This window comes from Heterodontus francisci, chromosome 24 (genome assembly GCF_036365525.1).
Source record: "Heterodontus francisci isolate sHetFra1 chromosome 24, sHetFra1.hap1, whole genome shotgun sequence".
Lineage (NCBI taxonomy): Eukaryota > Metazoa > Chordata > Chondrichthyes > Heterodontiformes > Heterodontidae > Heterodontus > Heterodontus francisci.
Genome location: NC_090394.1, coordinates 73777281 through 73797797, shown reverse-complemented (window position 1 = coordinate 73797797; position 20517 = coordinate 73777281). Strand labels below are relative to the sequence as shown.

At 41.6% G+C, this 20517-nt stretch overlaps 1 protein-coding gene across 4 annotated transcripts in view; it reads right to left on the bottom strand.

Annotated features, from left to right (window-relative positions):
* Positions 1-20517, bottom strand: part of tecpr1a (tectonin beta-propeller repeat containing 1a) — a 99293-nt gene that overhangs the window by 13986 nt on the left and 64790 nt on the right. For 3 of the 4 annotated variants that reach the window (XM_068056573.1, XM_068056574.1, XM_068056575.1), the window contains exons 23-25: positions 16771-16877; positions 15011-15130; positions 5690-13733 (exon numbers count right to left, since the gene is read on the bottom strand). In XM_068056573.1, the coding sequence (XP_067912674.1) occupies positions 13548-13733; positions 15011-15130; positions 16771-16877 (413 nt within the window). In that variant the 3' untranslated portion in view covers positions 5690-13547. Of the gene's footprint in view, positions 1-5689; positions 13734-15010; positions 15131-16770; positions 16878-20517 lie in introns of those variants that run through there. The other variant, XM_068056576.1, reaches the window with a different exon arrangement.

Sequence of the window (20517 nt, the reverse complement as noted above, 5' to 3'; positions counted from 1 at the left end):
ATAAAACCAAGTACGACACTGAGCCACAAAAGGAGATAGAAAGTTACTACTGAATCTGCTTCCAATACCCTTTCAGGCAGCACATTCCAGCTCACAATGCCCTACATTTAAAAAAAAACTCATGTTGCCTCTGGTCTTTTGCCAATTGCCTTAAATCTGTGCCCTCTGCTTCTCAATCCTCATACCAGTGGAAAAATTTTCTCCCTAAATCTCCCCATTTTCTATGAAATTGAAGGTCATCTTCAAATTGCCCACCGATATGCAACCTCTAACATTAGGAACTGAAAGTAAAAACCACATTTATTTAGTGCCTTTCATGACTTCAGGTCATCCCAAAGTACTTTGCAGCCAATAAATTACAGTTTGAAGTGTAGTCACTGTTGTAATGTAGGAAATGCAACAGCCAATTGAGTCAGCAAGATCCCACAAACAGCAATGTGATAATGACCAGATAAACTGTCTTTGGTTGTACTGATTGACAGTTAAGTATTGGCCAGGATATTATACCAGGGAGTATTCCCCTGCTTGACTTTGAAATAGTGTCATTGGATCTTTTACACGTCCTCGAGAGGGCAGACGGGGTCTTGGCTTAACGTGTCAGCCAAAAGGCACCACTCCCGACAATGCAGCACCCCCTCAGTACTGCACTGGAGTATCAGCCTGGAGTGGGAACTGAATTCACAATCTTCTGACTCAGGGTGGAGAGTGCTACCCACTGAGCCACAGTTTGTGAGTAGTCTTACACTTCAGTGAAACTGGAACTTAGTCCCATTGAGTCAATGACTCAGTGACGGGAGTACAAATAACGCAGGAGGAAAAAGCAAATTTCTCAATTCAACTGAATAGTAAGCAAACTGAGGTAGTGTCCAGACAATACATCCTGGAGCAACAGAATACAGATTTGCCATACATTCCCCACCCTATAGCAAGGTCCAAGACTTGCCATGTCCATTGGCGAAAGATACCAGGAAGAGGCAAAGCACGCAAGAGGTGCAGAAAAAAACCCAAAGCAAAGACCAGTCACAGAGGAAGCAGATTGTCTTCTGCATCAAGTCAGAGAATGGAACGGGAGTGGGATGGTTGTGGGATCTCAAGAAAGGAGAGAAATAATTTTCAAATGGGGAGGGGGAGAGGAGGGGAGGGGGCAAAAACAACACAATGAAACAAACCACCTGTTTGCAGATAAACTGAAGTACGAATCATGCCTTTCCCTCTAATTGCTCTGCCATATGAAATGGGATTCAAATGCAGAGGGACCTGCAGTTATAGTTTGGTCGGTTCAGAGAGATTTAAAACCGAACCCCAAACAAGCCAGTAGAATTGATGCTCTGCTGGGAGTTAATAGGCTTTCCATTTAGAATTGTAATTGGTTAATTAAAACAATTCTCTTAACCACACCAATTGAGGGATAAAGAATCTTTCACACATGGGGCAGTCTGTGAGGAAGAATTGCATTGGAAGTTTTCCTTCAGATCAAAAGGTCAAAAAGGGCTTACTGATCTTCTTTCCCCTGCTTTAGGGCAGGTTCAAAAAAATTGTAAATAAAAACAAGAAATGCTGAAAATACTCAGCAGGTCTGGAAACATCTGTGGAAAGAGAAAAAGAGTTAATGTTTCAGGTCAGCACCGCAGCCTCTCAGCTCCAGCGACCCGGGTTCAGTTCTGGGTACTGCCTGTGTGGAGTTTGCAAGTTCTCCCTGTGACCGTGTGGGTTTCCGCCGGGTGCTCCGGTTTCCTCCCACAGCCAAAGACTTGCAGGTTGATAGGTAAGTTGGCCATTGTAAATTGCCCTTAGTGTAGGTAGGTGGTAGGAGAATGGTGGCGATATGGTAGGGAATATGGGATTAATGTAAGATTAATTAAAGATTAGTATAAATGGGTGGTTGTTGGTCAGCACAGACTCGGTGGGCCGAAGGGCCTGTTTCAGTGCTGTATCTCTTAAGTATAAGTCAGGAACCTTTCATCAGAACAGACCTGGCCACTGACCTGAAACATTAACTCTGTTTCTTTCTCTCTCCACAGATGCTGCCTGACCTCCTGAGTATTTCCAGTATTTCTTATTTTTATTTCACATTTCCAGCATCTGCAGTATTTTGCTTTATATCAAAAAAATTGGAATCATCTTAATTTCTTATCCCTTATTTCTACAGCTGTTGCTTTGGCACACATTGTTGTAAATTTATGCACTGCTGTCAAACAGCGATCAAACATCCACAGAAATGTCAGTGGAACAATTTGTGGCTAAAGTTGATGCCTTTTGAGTGAATCCTATCAACTCCAAATAAAAAAGTGCAACTGAAATTTTGCCACCCCAAATTATTTCAACTCCCAGAGTTCCAATTCTTTGAGAAAGTCAAAATCTCAATTTAAATCAAAATTATGCTGCAGATTTTTAAAACCTTTAGCAGTATGTTTTAAAGTGTGATATTATCAGAGCAAGGAACTTGGTAATAGAAACATGGGTGGAGAGATTTCTTTAAATGATATAGCACAGGAGTTTGGTTAAGTGAGCTATTATGTTAAAGTTAATTATTATCAATGTTAAAGTAAGCCAGGACTGCAGGAGGACAAAAAGTCTTGCAAATATTTAGGAACAGTGGAAAGAGATTATGGCTGTTATTGTATAAAGATCTTATTTAACTCTTTCTAGACACAATGAAACGTTTCTACATTTTACTTTGTTCCCTCGGTGCCTCAGGTGATTTTGAAATGTCCCTTTAAGATAGATGTATGCTCCAAATGACAATGCGCTTGTTTAAAATAGGTTGAAGTTCGCCCCCTACTTACTCTCATGGCTCACACATATGGTCATTTGAGCTGGGTAATGTAGGTCACTTGATACAGATGGACCTGCACTTGAGCAAGGAGCCAACACACAATATAGTGCCTTTAAACTAGTAAATGTCCCAGGGCACTTCAGAAGAGTCGAATCAGACAAAATTTGACAGCCATATAAGGAGATGTTAGGACAGGTCAAAGAGGTAGGTTTTAAGGAGTGTCTTAAAGGAGGTAGAGAGCTGGAGAGGTAATGGGAGGGAATTCCAGAGCTCTGGGCCCAGGGAGCTGAAGGCACGTTGCCAATGGAGCAATGAAAATGGGATGCGAAAGAGGGCCAAAAATAGATGAGTGCAGAGATCTTGGAGGGATGTTAGAGATTGGCAGGAGCGAGACCATGTAGGGATTTGAAAACAAGGAAGAGAATTATAAATTTGAAGTGTTGCTGGACTGGGAGTTAATGTAAGATGGGTGAATGGGACTTGATGCAGGTTAGGATATAGACAGTAGAGTTTTGGAGCGGAGTGAGAGGGAGAAGAGAAAATTTGCAAGGGAAAAAAAACAATAAAATACATTGGATGTGTAATGCACACTCCCCTTGACATGTTGAATGCTCTCATGAAAATCAGGTGGAAGATTATAGGTGCTTGCTACTTTGTTTGATCTAGGGAAGTTTTGTCAGCAGCTGGGGAGTGTGTTACTATTACTGCCACAAAACTGAACAATTAAAATTCATCTTTAAAAATGTGAAAAGTCATTGAGTTATGGGCTAGAGAGCTTTATACAAGGTCATGACAAATGATTAAAATATATTGTTTTACAATCTGAACATGGCCCCATCTTTAATCTTATCTAGGATGTTGTTAAATTCTTCAAAGAGGCAAGGACAGCTCTCAAAATCCTCGGGAGTGTAATTCATCTCCTGTGTCTATGTAGGAACATATGAAATTGAGAGACTGGAAAAGACCAGTTGGTTCCTCAACCCTGCCCCAAACCAAATTGGCTGAAGCACCTTGACTGTATACCCTCTCCCAAATCCCTCAGCCCCTCCCCCATCTGCTATCCCACTCCAATGCATATGCTAGTGACATGGCCTACTGTATAATTATATCCAGTGGGGCAGTTGGGTGAACTTTTACACTTTACTTGCTAATTTTAAAAGCCCTCAGGTGACCCATTACAGCTGCCCTTCATTCTAAAGACCAAGATAACCATCCTACACAAAAAAATAATTGGAGAAAAAAGAACTTGCAATTATGTAGCACCTCTCCCAACCTCAGGCCATCCCAAAGGGCGTCACAGTCAATGAAGTACTTTAGAAGCGTAGTCAGTGTTTAGGAAATGCGGCAGTGTGATGATGACCAGATAATCTGTTTTTAGTGATGTTGGTTGAGGGGTAAATATTGGCCAGGATACAGGGGAGAACTCCACTGCTCTTCTACAATAGTGTCATGGGATCTTTTACACCCACCTGAGGGGGCAGATATAATTTGTTTCTAATGTACCCATAAAATAATCTAGCAGAATATACATTTCAATACATATGGGTGTATGTTATTAAAAAAAATTGTAATAAGACCAGTATGTGTTGTTAGTTTTGACTATAAATATAAAATAAAATACAATACTTTTGCAAAACTCGGTTAAACTTATCTAAAAGACAACACCTCTGACAGTGCAGCGCTCCCTCAGTATTTCCCCTCCAAAAGTGCAGCACTCCCTCAGTACCGCCCCTCCGGTACCGCAGCACTCCCTCAGTACTGCCCCTCCAGCACTGCAGCACTCTCCCTCCAACAGTGCAGCATGGTGCCTCCTTCAACGTAGCATTCCCTCAGTACTGCACTAGAGTGTCAACCTAGTTATTGTTTCTAAGTCTCTGACACTGTACTATCACCTGCAGGCAAAAACAAATGAATTTGAGATCCATGCATGTATTTTACAAAATATATGTGGAGCTTTATCCTTCTACTGCCCACAATGCTAGCAGCAGCTACTATAACCATTACTGTCTGCTTACTTCACTTTATAAACATGCTGCCAAAACTGCTCCACTTCCTGTTGCTAGGGCATTGTGCAGAAAGTGTGGATCACTACTGCTGCAACACAAGACTGGGGGATGAATAAAACAAGCAATGGTGTGTGGAAAGGCATTTCCTTCAGCTCATGCAGTAGCTCATTCTCTATCCCACGCTTGGCAATATCTACTCAGCTCACCCTCGACACCCAGACTGCCCAACACTTCTTAGCACTTGGTAAAAAGTGTCAGTAACCTATAATAATCATTTGATATTATGTTTGCCTTCAGCAGACAACTTACCTGGTTCCAAAAGAATTTGGGAGATATTTTAAGGTTGGCATGGCCAAGTTATGTATAGTAACAAAATGTCCTGTCTTTTTAAGCTTACATTATTTTCACAACTGATGCATTCTCAATGTTATAGATTTAGCCTTTTACCATTATTTGCTGACAAGAACATTTGAATAAAATTATTGAAAACATGGGGGAAAAGAATGTTAAATTACTGTTCTGTGAACAAAATGTATGTAAAATCAAACTCAGCCCAGATTATGATCTTTCAATTTCATGGGATAAAGCCAGTATTAAATACACTGACCTCTTTGCAGCTGCCACCATTGTTTTATTCAACACCTGCCAAGAGGCTCTGCCTCAGAAAGCCAGATCACTAAGTTACTTGACGTGGAATTACTGCTGCACAGGGTTGCATTTTAAGCAGGTAACACGATCATGGTTTTGATGAGGTGAATGGAAAGTTTGAGCTGCACTGTCTTAAGAATTTGAGGTCCTGGGAAATAGGCCCCAAACTAGTCTTTAATAAAAACAGAAAATGCTGGAAATACTCAGCAGGTCTGGCAGCATCTGTGGAGAGAGAAACAGAGTTAACGTTTCAGGTCTGTGACCTTTCATCAGATCTAGGAACAGTTAGAAATACAATAGATTTTAAACAGGTGAAAGTGGGTAATGGAACAAAAGGGAAGGTTTGTGATAGAATGGAGGGCAGGAAATTAAGTGACAAAAGGGTTGGTGGTGTAAGGTCAATGGGTTGGTGGTGTAAGGAGTGATAATGGGACAAGTAAAGAAACAAAAAGATGTGACTGGAGGATGTGTGAGGCAGACTTCCAAACAGCTTGGCACAATAGCTCTTCAAGTCAGGTCTCTCCGGCATGAAACGTATTTCCATCAAATGTGTCAGATTTTCAGTAAATTATTGTCCTTTGCCTGGATTCAGACTTACATTGACTGCCTAATGAGCATCATCACGGTTATGTTGTTGGACTCATAAAATATTTACAAATGGAATTGGTTTGCATGAGCACATCCTGCGAATGGATGTGACAGGTTAGTTTTTGGTGTGAGCAAAGGTTAAAAAATGACACAGAGTATTAATGCACACAGCAGGAAATAGGTACTGTCTCTCATGTTTTGGTAAAGCTCTGTAACACTGCATTACACCCAGTTTGGTGATACATTTATACAATGTCTTCTACAGCAAGAATACATACTTGCATCATAAGGAAACTTAAAATCACTTCAAAAGGTAACAAATACAGAATACACAAAAACTTTTTAAATTTGGTACACACACAATGTTTGTTAATGCCATCAAGACCCGTGTAACCTCTATAGAACCATTGATTTCTGCAAACTTTCTCTAACATTTCCCTTATTTACATGGCTCAGAAAAGAGAATGAATCTCTCAATAAAATGATATTCTCAAGACTGAAAATCAAAATCAAATAGCATTTGTGTTACGGCTGATTTATTTCCAATGAAATACGTCCCACGGACAGAAAAGTTTAATAGTCCAGCTACCATTCTGTTTTTGGGTTCTGAAAGCATTTTTTCCCACAAAATGACTGGCTCACCAATGCCTTTAATCACATAAACTAATGATTGCTTTCATATATATTTCTGTATAATAATGGCTAATTCACCAAAAACACACAGCTACAATATTAAACAATAAAGATGCTCCTTAGAATGCATGCAGCTCAGATGCAGCAGAGAAAATTATCTGGTCCTTTTATTTCACATTATTGTTAAGATTACCCATCTTTTCCAAAATGTGGTAAAGATAATACATCTGTACATCATAAATAAAATAAAATATAACCGAAAAGAGGCTGCATTTTCAGTGAAGTTCAAAGAACATGTGCAGAATAGCCCATTATTAAAGGATTTCTCAAATCAAATGTCACAGATATCAAAATACTCCTTAACATGATTTTCAAACACCTGATACTGAATGGTAATGGATCCTAATGTTATTTTATTCATCTAGTAGTCTTACAGATCACTCTAACTTCCTAAAGGTTTGTTTTACATAAAATTTACAGCATAGAAACAGGCCATTTGGCCCAACAGGACGATTCCAGTGTTTATGCTCCACACGAGCCTCCTCCAACCTTGCTTCAGCTCATCCTATCAACATCCTTCTATTCCTTTCTCCCTATCCTATCCAGCTTCCTCTTAAATACACCTATGCCTTCATCCATCAAATAAAACACATCCTGCACATATTACGAGGATGAGTCCGAGATGCCAATAGGAAGAATCCCAAGAGCAACATACACGGAAAAGGCTTGTAACGTTGGTAATGCCAATCATTTTAAAGGCTGTGTCTGGTGATTTTTTTTCCTCTGGTGTACAAAAACCACATTTCTCGTGGACATCATCAATCTTTTCCCGTGCACATGCGGAGAAGGACAACAATCAGAACAGAACATACAATACCTTTCAATCCAAACCAAAGATACATGCATGGTTGGTGGAGAAAACTTGCTCTTTGAAATGAACACAGGAACAGGGGGCCATTCAATCGCTCCAGCCTGTTGCACCATTCAGTGTGATCATGGCTGATCTGTGACCTAACTCCATATACCAACATTTGCCCCATATCCCTTAATATCTTTGGTTAACAAAAATCTATCCATCTCAGATTTAAAATTAACAATTGATCCAGCTTCAACTGCCATTTACAGAAGATATTTCCAAACTCCTACCACCCTTTGCATGTAGTAATGTTTCTTAACCTCACACTCGAAAGATCTGGTTCTAATTTCTGGCAATGTCCCCTAGACCAAGATTCCCAAACCAATGGAAATAGTTTCTCTCTATCTATCCTATTAATTCCCCTTAATATCTTGAAAACTTCGATCAAATCACCCCCAACCTTCTAAATTCCAGGGAACACAACCCTAGTAATCATGATGACGACATTACTTGTGGAGATAATTAACTACTTTCTTCATTCACATCTTCCATATATCACTGCAAACAATTAAACAGCATCCTGTCAGAGAGGTCCAACCAACAAGGGTGCAGTGATATTCTCAGGTTGGCTCTATGTAGCGGTTTTACACCATAGAGAACAGATATAAATGACTCTTAACCGTTCAGTCCCCACCCATCACCCCTGCCAAATACAACACAATGGCAGAGAATAAGATCCATCTGTTAGCTCAAGTTTACTCAACAGACTGGCAAGATGAATTGTCAGGTGCTGATACCATACCTGCCAACTGGGATAGCAGGTCTCTCCAGTGATAGATCGTGATCTGACTGGCAGAAGGGAGTTACATTATCTCCAAGGAACAATTCTCTCTCAACCAAATAGAGGCAACAAAGAACACAGCCCCATCCGACTACAGGGCCTAATGAATGAAGAATAACAATAGCTGCTCCAAAAGAGGCATTATCATCACAAAAGCTTCTTATTCTGGATAACTAAGCATTGGAACAGTGACCAGAAATCTACAAGTGGGGGATTCACTGACTAGTGTGGACTGAGGCAACGTTGAAGTAAATTGCAAGACCATCACAAAGTCATTTGGAACCAAGGATCTACAAACATCAGATTCCATTGTACTAATAAGCCCAGCTCCTGAAAAATGGGTATGCTTTCGATAACTGCTGAAACCAGGTCCCGAGAGAGGTCTATCAATCACTTTGGTATGAATAAGTGTAAAGGTGACAAAGCCTCAAGGATACTATGAGAAAGTACTTTGTAAAAATTCTGGAGCAACCAGAGTTCAAACAGAAATATTTAATATCGTAAAGTTTACTTTCTTGAGTGTGAGAATTGAAGAATAGTCGTCTTCTTATCGTTTGTTTGCGTACTAGAGAAGCTTGTTTGAAAACTCTGCTTATGGTTTTGTGACTGGCTGAAATGCGCAAGTTATCTAGTACCACTAAACCTAAGACATAATTGTCTGATATAATCACACTGTATGGGTCCCTGGACTGCTGTAGGCATCTCCCTACATGATCCTGGACCAGTTAGAGCAGGATTGCAGTGATGCCAATGCTGGGGTGAAGAAGTGGATGACAGATTGTCAGTTGATAGTTGGTTTCTGGCTTGCCGCAGGTTATTGCTTTGTCTGAAAAGCCTACTGCCTTGATTTGTTTTGTGGTGGATCATGGCAGCACCAAAGGAACAGAAGCTGTTCTCATTTTAAACCAAAAAAGGGAGATGCACCAAGTTTCCCAGAATTCAAAAAAGTCCAAATAGAATGAAGGAAGAATGAATTGCATTTATATAGCGCCTTTCATGACCTCAGAACATTCCCAAAGCATTCACAACCAATGTAAAAGTACTATTGAAATGTAGTCACTGTTGTAAGGTAGGAAATGTGGCAGAAAATTTGCACACAGCCAGATTCCACAAACAGCAATGTGATAATGACCAGAAAATCTGTTTAACTGATGTTGGTTGAGGCATAAATATAAGCCAGGCGAGCACGGAGAACTCCCCTGCTTTTCTCTGAGCTAGCGGCTGTGGGTTCCTTTTACATCCACCTGAGGATTTGATCTCGCATCTGAATCACTTATGCATCTCCTTATTGGTACTCTGGGATTATTTTAGTGATGTGCAGAGAATGCAGATTAAAAATCATAGTCTATGCACATGTCAAAGCACTATATGAGGGTGAAGAGTGTTGGCAACACACTTTGCTTTAGAGAATTGTGATATTATTCATGTTATAAAAAAAAAAGGCATTAGGGCTTTGGCCTAAATGGCAAAATCATGATCGACAGTTGCATAATGAAACCACGATAACAGCCTAATCTTCGGCTTCAAACGTAAAAATCCACATAACAATGAAGAGACGCCTTGTCACAAATGAGACTGAGGTATTTCTGAAATGTTTTTGAGCAATTAGATTAAAAATACCAGTTGATCTTCACCAATGCGTGCTACTATTTCAGCATCTTGCTCCTGAGTCAACTTGAAGACATTTAGCATGGCAGAAGTTAATTTAGATTAGCCGTTAAAGGTTCAAATAGTGACACATGCTATATTGCAGTACACTACTGAATGGAAAATGTTTTTCCAACTGGCACATTCGCAAACAAAGTGGTTCACCACAGCAGATCCTCCCAGTACCTGTCCTGTTTCAGTACCTTTTACGAGGTTTCATTTCTTTATGGGCTGAAAAGTTCAAAAGAAAATATTCAAGGCTTCCAAAATGTTTTGCATATTATTTTCCAAACTGGGTTTGACTGCAGTAATATAGAGTTTATGGATCAGTAGTTCAAGAGGACAGGCTGTTCCGACCACACTGCTCTCATCCTCTAACTTGCTGTGCTTAGGAACCTCAATGCCACCAGGTGAATCATTTTACAACAGCCTCCGACTATTAATAAACACCCTGTGTGAACAGACTTGCGATTTAGTAGCAATATCGCATTAACAGCCCCAGCCCGTTACTTTTCTGCCTTTTCGTGGGTCATGCTGGAAGCTCCCTTTCCCCTCGCAGGTCTCCAATCTCCCTCATCCTGGAAAAGTTCCATGTGTAAGTCGGAAAGTGAGGGGTTGATTTTAACAGGTCGCACCTGGTTGGATTGGACTGAAGTCAATGGTAACAAAACCGAGTGGGTTGTAAATGGATGATGGAGGGTGTAAGTGGGAGGATTTAAATGAGGCGGCTACAAATGGGTGGGATGTAAATCAGTGCAGGGGTGTTAATGGGGCTGGCTGTAAATGGGAAGGGGTTTAAATGGGGCTGTAAATCAGTGGGTGTTATAAATGGGGTAGGGTGTAAAATTGGACAGAGTGTAACTGGGGCCAGGGTGTAACTGGGGCAAGTTGTAAAAAAACATTGGGCCTGTGGAAACATACCTCAACGAGCACTTCATACCTTCAAGAGAGAAAAGCTATTGGCAAAGAAAATAGAAAAATGGTCTCATCACTTGGTATTCGGGTCCCCTATAATAACCAATTACCAAATACAGAGGGTGACACCAAAACCCGGGGCCATAAATGTAAGATACTCAGCAATAAATCCAATAGGGAGCTAGACAAACACATAAAAGCCCGTGATTGGTTGGCTAAAGTTGTATCCTGCACCCTCACCCCGCCCCTTGCTTTATACCACTGATTTGAAAAATGCATCTTGCAGTGAAGCAGTCTGTACTGCTTCAGTTGTTCACTGTCATTTGACATTGAGAAAGGAATAGAAGGATATGTTGATAGGGTGAGATGAAGTGTGGTGGCAGGAGGCTCTTGTGGAAAGTAAACACTGGTATAGACCAGTTAGGTTGAATGCTTCTGTGCTGTTCATGCTATGTAAACATTAAGATAACGTTAGTGTAAATATCTAGCCAATCTCTCACTCTTACAAAAATGCCTTTTCTGTGGGAACCTCCTATCATAATCTAATCAACACCTCATCATCACACCAGCAGCTGACGCCATGGCGACTCATTTTTATAACCAATTGTGTTCAGGTTCAATCAAATATTTAAAGCTGGGGCCAGTTCTCAATTATGCTCAGTCTAAGAATCTGTGGAATTGTTTTCATTTTAGCAAACACTTTCTTTGCTGAAGCAGTAATCAAGACAATGTAAAATGACAGTGAATAACTGAAGCAGTACAGACTGCTTCACTGCAAGATGCATTTTTCAAATCAGTGGTATAAAACCAGGGGCGGGGGGAGGGTGCAGGATACAACTTTAGCCAACCAACCAATCACCGGCTATTAGGCTGCCTTTATTTGTGAAATAAACCACTGGGTTCCCACTGGATTTATATAGAAGCATTTGATATTGTTTCTACAAGTTGAACGTCTCTAACTTCAGATAGGTCCATACCTGGTTTAGTTTGCATTTGGCCCATCCCCGGTTACATTAACCATGTTAATTTAATAACGAACCTCAGAATTTTCAGTGTTGGCGGATGATTGATTTCACACAGAATTTCTTAGAATGAACAGCACAGAAAAAGGCCATTCAGCCCAACTAGTCCAGAGCAGCATTTATGCTCTACATGAGCCTCCTCTTACCCCTCTTCATCTCAAACTATCAGTTGCAAAGATAATTTGATGACTTTATCGAAAACATTGCCAGACTGAACATATAGCAACATCCAAAGCTGATGCACCATTGTAGCATAAGCAGCACCACGGACACAAGGGCCATCCAGCATAGTACTGCAACCAATACTGCTTACACTCACGTAGACGGAATACACTACACCTATCCAATTTGTTTTGAAGAGCTGTCAATGGTCAACTCCAGTCAACTGTTCAGCACAGAAGGTGGTCGTACCCACCTCTCTACAACAGGAACCGTTCCTGTCTCTCAACCCATATTGGTGGGTTTGTGAAAGTCAGGGTCAAGTTATGCTCAGTCCTTTAACAGGTTTTAAAGATTTAGGTCATGTGTGAGAGTTGTCCCATAAATGTGTCAGACAGCACGATGATGTTAACAGCAATGCTGCAAGGTCCATTAGGGGACTTCCTGGGCTGGATTTTCCATTTGGGGTCAGGGCCTTGACTGCAGGATCAAATGCAGGTCTTGACCTTGCACTGTGGCGGGAATAGTCACCCAACACGATTACTGACCAATTAATGGCCAGAGGGGATGTCGCCGTCTAATTAAGGACGGTGGGCGGGCACCCGCGCTGGAAGGCCAATGTGAAAGAGCTGCAGCCTGACGTTGCAAGTAAGGGAGAGAGAAGGTGCCTCAAGATGGAGGGGCTTTCTCAGCACACTTAAAAATTATAAAAGTAAATTTGGCCACAGTTGCCAGACTGCCTTTGTGGAGGGGGAACACCCCACAGAGCAGGCTGTGGCCGAAGCTGTGGCGGGGGAGATTTAAAAGCCGCCAAGACGCCGCCTACTTTCTTGGGCTGTGTTTCAGCCACTGCAGGGAGCCCACCTGCCAACTGGAAACTTCCAGTTGGTGTGGGAGAGGGGCCTTAATAGGCCCCTTAATTGACTCAATAGACTACCCACTGTTCCTGATCCAACTTGGGCTCCAGGAGTCTGGACCATGCCAGAGAACCGGCACACTAGCTGGGGACAAGAAACTCCAGGCCCGCCCGCCTGCGTTCCCGACCCCAGCTTGCCACGAAAATCCTGCCCCCTGTCCTGAAAACAGACTGGATTGTTGCTTTATTGGGCCTTTGATCCTGGAGGAAGACTGGATTACAGATGTAATGTCCAATCAACATGACAGTGGAAACAACATATTGTGTTGGTTTCAGACATTTCAGCGTCATACAGCTTGAGGTAACTGCACCAAATTTTTGGTACCGGGTTTCAAACAAAGTAAGAGCCTTTTGACGCCAAAATTGCAGTACAGTGCAACTGGGGGAACAGCTAGACACTGTTAAAAGGGAAACTTTACAAGAGCATTCTACTTACTTAAGAAAAGGACTAGTTTGAGATCGATCTGGAAAAGATGATCAGTGGTTGCCCAAATTGATAACAATACCAAACAGAAAGTACAACAGTTATGGTATAAACTGTTAACAATTAACAGCACTTCCATTAAATTCCCGTTGTTGATTGACTATTAAATTGCTTCTCGATTTATCACTGGCAGTTCCATCCTGGGTAGGCAATTTCAGTGGCATGTTATCAGGTGCCATGGGGACAGGATTATGAGAAGATTCCATAGAGTTTGATCTGATTGTAATGTGTTCCCAGCCACCCTTTAAAAAAAGAATTTTATAACAAGTTATTGTAATGGAAGAGACCCCACATTGTGTAATTCAAACTTAAGTTACAAGTAGTTACGGACATTAAAGCTGTATTTTTTGTTGGGGATTTAAAACCCTGGGATTTTCAAGAATTTTATGCAGAATTTTACAGCACAGAAGGTGGCCATTCGGCCCATAGGGCTGGTGCTTGCTCTTTGAAAGAGCTACACAATTAGCCCCACTCCCCAACGCCCACCCTTTCCCCATAGCCCTGCAAATTTCTCCTTTTAAAGTATTTATCCAATTCCCTTTTGGAAGTTACTGTTGAATTTGCTTCCTCTTAAACTTTTTGTTTTGAAAGTTTGATTTTCAGTGTCAAAAACTGAGGGCTGGAGAAATCAGGAAGGGCCTAGCCCCTCCCCCCTCCAAAAAAATCAGGTAAATCTGCGGAATTAATTAGAAAAAATTACGGGAACAATACTAGAATTCAACAAATCAAAGAATGGGACTAAGGAATGGCAGCATGTCCACAAGGCTCAACTGCTGTTCGGGAAAATTCTGCCAAGCACATTTTTGCAGCACAAACTACAGCAAGGGGTAAAAATCACACGAAGGTGCCTGTTTTACAATAATGGGGACAGATACCATGCATGTTAAAATGTGGTTCATTTTACACCAGAACACAGTACATCTGATATCTGAAATTGATTGGATTTGTTTGCATCAGTCGCACCTGTACTTTATGTTCTGTATGTCAAATTTAATTTGATCCCTTTCGTAAAAAATGAACTGCGAAACATCCTTTTGCTCTATCCAGATAGACAGGGAGAGAGATGTACATGCATTGCACATGATGTACACACATTATGCATAATGGCCTTATGGGTGTTGTGTATGGAAGTTATGTGTGCGTGTGTCACTGGCCCTGCCTTTAGTTTGGAAATCAATTGGAAATTTTGGGGGTTGGTGGGGAGTGGTGGTATCTAGGCAAATTCAGAAATTTATTGTGAAAAATGGGTAAAGAAACAATTTTAATGATCCTTATAAGTAACTTATAGGAGCAACTTCTTTAACAGATCTCAGTCTCCTAGATTACTGAAAAAAAAGCAAATTAAAATTAACACCCTGACACTCTTGAGGCTTCGAGTATTATCCTAGACTAGATAACAAAAATTTATGCATTTAATTATACACCACATGAAAAGGAAATGCCCCAGATTAATGCATTATTTATGACAATTATATATAAGCATTACTACTCACAAGACAATTATAACTTGTTAACTTACTCCAATGCCATAGTCCCAACTGCTACCGATAGGCTCTCGTGGCTGGACACCCATTCGATGACACACTGTCCCACAGCTCAAGCTGTGGCTGCCCTGAACTTTATCTGCAACTATCCAAACCTGCATCAGAGGCAATAGTACATTTATTGTTGGTCAACCTGACCTGAACCAACTTTCAGTCAGCAGTGCTATCTCTTCAGTAATATAACAACAATAAGGGATGGGCAATAAATACTGGCCTTGCATGCAATGCTCACATCCTATGAATGAACAAAAAAAATAACTTGCATTTATATAGTGCCTTTATAGTAAAATGTCCCCAGGCTGAATTGCCTACTCCTGCTCCCAGTTCTTATGTAAATACAATGTCCAATCCATCTTGTGCATCTGGGTTAAGCTTTGTGTCCATAGAAAGCAGATGGTTATGACACAGGACAAGACTCAAAGCTGCATTTCTTCCCATTCCTACTTATGTTCATTGGTGTGGAGAGGCTCAGAGCAACCTGCAGTGTTACTGAGCTGAGGGAGACCTTCCTCATTGTTCCCTGAAAGCAGAACAATGGGTGCAGGCCACTAAAACATACCTTAGCCTTGTGCCACTGTAACTGAGAAAGGTTTATTTTATGGCTGATGCAGAGTTTAAAGCTTGGGAGGTGGCAGAAGCAAAGATAAAGGCGTCAGGAACTCAGAAACATTGTCAAAAAATTTAAATGAAATTGACCTTCCTGCAGTTAAAATGCTTGATGTGAGAGGGAAAAAATGGGATTAATGTAGTACAAATGGGTGGTTGATGGGCGGTGCGGACTCGTTGGGCCGAAGGGCCTGTTTCGGTGCTGTATCTCTCTATGACTCTAAGAGCTCACACAGCATGTGGGGAAGAGGGAAAGTGAAGGAACTGTAGACAGCCACCAGAGGGCAATGCTGTTACACGGACTCCAGATGCTGAAATCTGAAATAAAAACAGAAAATGCCGGAAACAATCAACAGGTCAGCAGCAACTATGGAGAAAGAAACAGTTAACTTCAAGAACTGTGCACAGTTCTGGTCTCCATATTACAAAAAGGATATAAAGGCACTGAAGAAGGTACAAAAAATGTACAAGGATGATACCAGAACTGAGAGTTTACAACCATCAGGAAAGACTGAACAACCTAGAGCAATTTTCTCTAGAAAAAAGATGGTTGAGGGCCGACCTAAAAGTCCTCTTTTAAATTTTTGATAGGAGAGACGTAGAAAATATGTTTTCACTTATGGGGGAGACCAAAACTTAAGGCTACAAATATAAGATAGTCACCAATAAATGCAAGAAGGAATTCAGGAGAAAATGCTTTACCCAACTGGTGGTGGGAATGTAGAACTCTCTGGCACAGGGAGTGGATGAGGTGAAAAGCATAGATGCATTTAAGGGGAAGCTAAATAAACACATGAGGGAGAAAGGAATAGAAGGCTATGCTGATGGGGTTAGATAAAGAGGGGTGGGAGGAGGTATGTGTGAAGCATAAACACAGGCACAAATCAATTGGAATGATAGGCCTATTTCTGTGTTGTAGACTTGATGTAATTCTACGTAATCAGTTCAAGTCCATGATCTTTCATCAGAACCTTTCACCCAGTTCCAATGAAAGGTCATCAGGCTGAACCGTTAACTCTGTTTCTCCCTCCACAGATGCTGCCTGATCTGCTGAATGTTTTCCAACATGTTTGAGGTTATACAAGTTCCCACCACTGGTATGGAATGTAACACATCAGAGAGCACCGACCTGATCAAGAGGACCTACAGACACTTTGCGAACGTTAGTAGAAACGTGTTGCCAGTGCGATCCTTGAGGATAACTTGGAGCAATACCTTGGCGAAACCATAAATTACCTAGAATAAAAGCACCAGTAATTTAGGAAAACTCAACTTTTCACCATGCAGAATAGTTGTGTTCAGTAAAGTCTTTGTCTTGTATATGTACTAAAAGTATTTTGTCCTGATCCATTTCTCATTCTCTTTCATTTAAAAGAAATGATTTCTATTATTGCCTGAAAGGGCGGTGGAAGCAGATTCAATAATTTTCAAAGGGGAATTGGATAAATACTTGAAGGAAAAAAATTGAAAGGCTACGGGGAAGGACAGGGGAGTGGGACTAATTGGATAGCTCTTTCAAAGAGCCAGCACAGACATGATTAGCTGATTAGCCTCCTTCAACATTGTATCATCCTATGATACTATGATTTTTCCAAAGGATTTTTCTATCCAGCTTGACTTTCCATGCAGGGGAGAGCTGTAGAATGGAGGGCTACAAATAGCAATATGTAGGTGACTGACATTTGAAGTAGTGGTGTAGTCACAAGAGTTACCAATAATCACCATCCATTGCAAAGAAATAGATTTTGGGAGTGACTCATATAACGGCCATGTATTGCATACAAAGAAAATTCCACCCCTTCCTTCAACGCAAAACTTGTGATAACGCTGATAACTGTGGGCAGTCCCTTATTGTAGCTATTTGTGTGAAACCAATACAAGCTTGAGCTTGGCTCTGCACTGTTTAAACTGTGTGGCTTGGATTCTTATTTTTAATATATATCTTTAGAAGCATACAATTGTAAAATGATAGAGCACAGAGGAGGCCATTTGGCCCATTCTGCCTGCTCTTTGGTAGTTATCCAATTAATTCCACCCTCTACTCTTTCCCCATAGCTCAATTTTTTTTCCTTCAAGTATTTCTCCAATTCCCTTTTGAATTAACTGCTGAATTTGTTTCCATCGCCCTTTCGAGTAGTGCATTCCAGATCACAACAACTCGCTGTATAAAATAACGTTTCCTCATGTTGCCTCCGGTTATTTTGCCAAACACTTTAAATCTGTGTCCTCTGGTTACTGATGCTCCTGTCAATGGAAGTCGTTTGTCTTTGTTCTTGGGGACATGGGCAACACTGGCAAGGCTGCATTCAGTGCCCATCCATCATGAGTTACCCTGAGGGCATTAGAGTTACCCATAGTGTGGCACTGGAGTTGCATTCATTTTTACTGTAGAGCTTATTATATTTGTAGTGCGAAAACTCCATTTCGTGTTAATGGTTCACTTATGACCGACTGCAAAATTTCAGAATTTAACATCTGAAAGAGCTTATGGCCTAGCTGGGTAAAGGCAATGGTGGGGTGAAGGAAGTGGGGAATGCACAAAAGACCACAGCTGGTGGAATGCAGAGTTCTCGGATGGTTACAGGGTTGGAGGATGTTATCCCTAAAACTCTCTGCCTCTCCATCTCCCCTCCTTTAAGACATTGCTTAAAACCCATCTCTAACCAAGCGTTTGGTCTCCTATCCTAACATTTCCTTCTTTGGCTCAGTGAAAGACTTTGTCTGATAACACTCCTTTGAAGTACCATGGTACATTTTACTACATTAAAGGTGCTACATAAATGAAAGCTGCTGTTGTTGGATGAAGATTCACCTACTGATGGACTGGACTGGAGTCCTGTGTGGTATGGCGGTAGCAGACTCCCTTCCTGAAGGACACCCGTGAACTGGTTGGGTTTTCACAATAATTCGGCAGTTATCAAGGTAACTTTCTGGTGCCAGTTTCTTAATATATCAACTCAAGTAGAGTGACCAAACTTCATCTTTCGATCAGGCACTTTACAACCTCCACAATGAGTTCAACAATTTCAGATTGTAACTGCCATTCCCATTTTTTCAGCCAGCACGTACTGATAGTTCTGCTGTTGCCATTTACACCTCCTCTAGAGTCATCTTTTGTTTCTTTACTTGTCCCACTATCGCTCCCTTTTGCTTTACATCATCATCCTTTTCGTCATTTAATAACTCTTACCCTCCACTGACCTTTCCCTTTGTTCTTCCCCTTGTTTATAAACTGCTAAATCTCTCATTTCTCCAAGTTCTGATGAAAGGTCACTGACCTGAAACGTTAACTCTGTTTCTCTCTCCACAGATGCTGCCTGCTGAGCATTTTCTGTTCTGATATTAATATATCAAGACTTTTTTAAAAATATGCAATTTCACATGGTGGGATTTGAACTCTTGACTTCTGAGTTACATAAGAACATAACATATAGGAACAGGAGTAGGCCATTTGGCTCCTCGAGCCTACTCCACCATTCAATAAGATCATGGTTGATCTGACTGTGACCTTAATTCCACTTTCCTACCTGCCCGCCATAACCCTCGACTCCCTTGCAGATGAAAAATGTGTCAAACTCAGCCTTGAATATATTCAATGACCCAACCTTCACTGCTCACTGGGTAAGAGAATTTCAAACACCAACAACCCTCAGAGAGAAGAAATTCCTCCTCATCTCTGTCTTAAATGGCAGACCCCTTAATTTGAAACTGTGCCCCCTAGTTCTAGATTCCCCGAGGGGATACATCCTCTCAGCTCTACCCTGTCAAGCCCTCTCAGAATCTTATACGTTTCAATAAGATCACCTCCCAATCTTCTAAACTCCAATGAGTATAGGCTCAACCTTTCCTCAAAAGACAAACCCCTCATCCCAGGAATCAGCCTAGTGAACCTCCTCTGAACTGTTTCCTTCTTCTTTGGCCTCCTTGTCTCGAGAGACAATGGGTAAGCGCCTGGAGATGGTCAGTGGTTTGTGAAGCAGCGCCTGGAGTGGCTAGAAAGGCCAATTCTAGAGTGACAAGACTCTTCCACAGGTGCTACAGATAAAATTGGTTGTCGGGGCTGTTACACAGTTACGCTTCTTGCGCTTCTGTCTTTTTTCCTGCCAACTGCTAAGTCTCTTCGACTCGCCACAGTTTAGCCCTGCCTTTATGGCTGCCCACCAGGTCTGGCGATCACTGGCAACTGACTCCCACAACTTGTGATCAATGTCACAGGACTTCATGTTGCGTTTGCAGACGTCTTTAAAGCGGAGACATAGACGGCCAGTGGGTCTGATACCAGTGACGAGCTCGCTGTACAATGTGTCCTTGGGGATCCTGCCATCTTCCATGTGGCACACATGGCCAAGCCATCTCAAGCGCCGCTGGCTCAGTAGGGTGTATATGCTGGGGATGTTGGCCGCCTCGAGGACTTCTGTGTTGGAGATACGGTCCTGCCACCTGATGCCAAGGATTCTCCAGAGGCAGCGAAGATGGAATGAATTGAGACGTCGCTCTTGGCTGACATACGTTGCCCAGGCCTCGCTGCCGTAGAGCAAGGTACTGAGGACACAGGCTTGATACACTCAGACTTTTGTGTTCCGTGTCAATGTGCCATTTTCCCACACTCTCTCGGCCAGTCCGGATATAGCAGTGGAAGCCTTTCCCATGTGCTTGTTGATTTCTGCATTGAGAGACAGGTTACTGGTGATAGTTGAGCCTAGGTAGGTGAACTCTTGAGCCACTTCCAGAGCGTGGTCGTCGATATTGATGGATGGAGCATTTCTGATGTCCTGTCCCATGATGTTCGTTTTCTTGAGTCGCCCTCAAATGGCTCGGAACGCAAACTGTCCATCCGACTGTTCACCGCCTCTGGTCCAATACACCTACTCAGCAT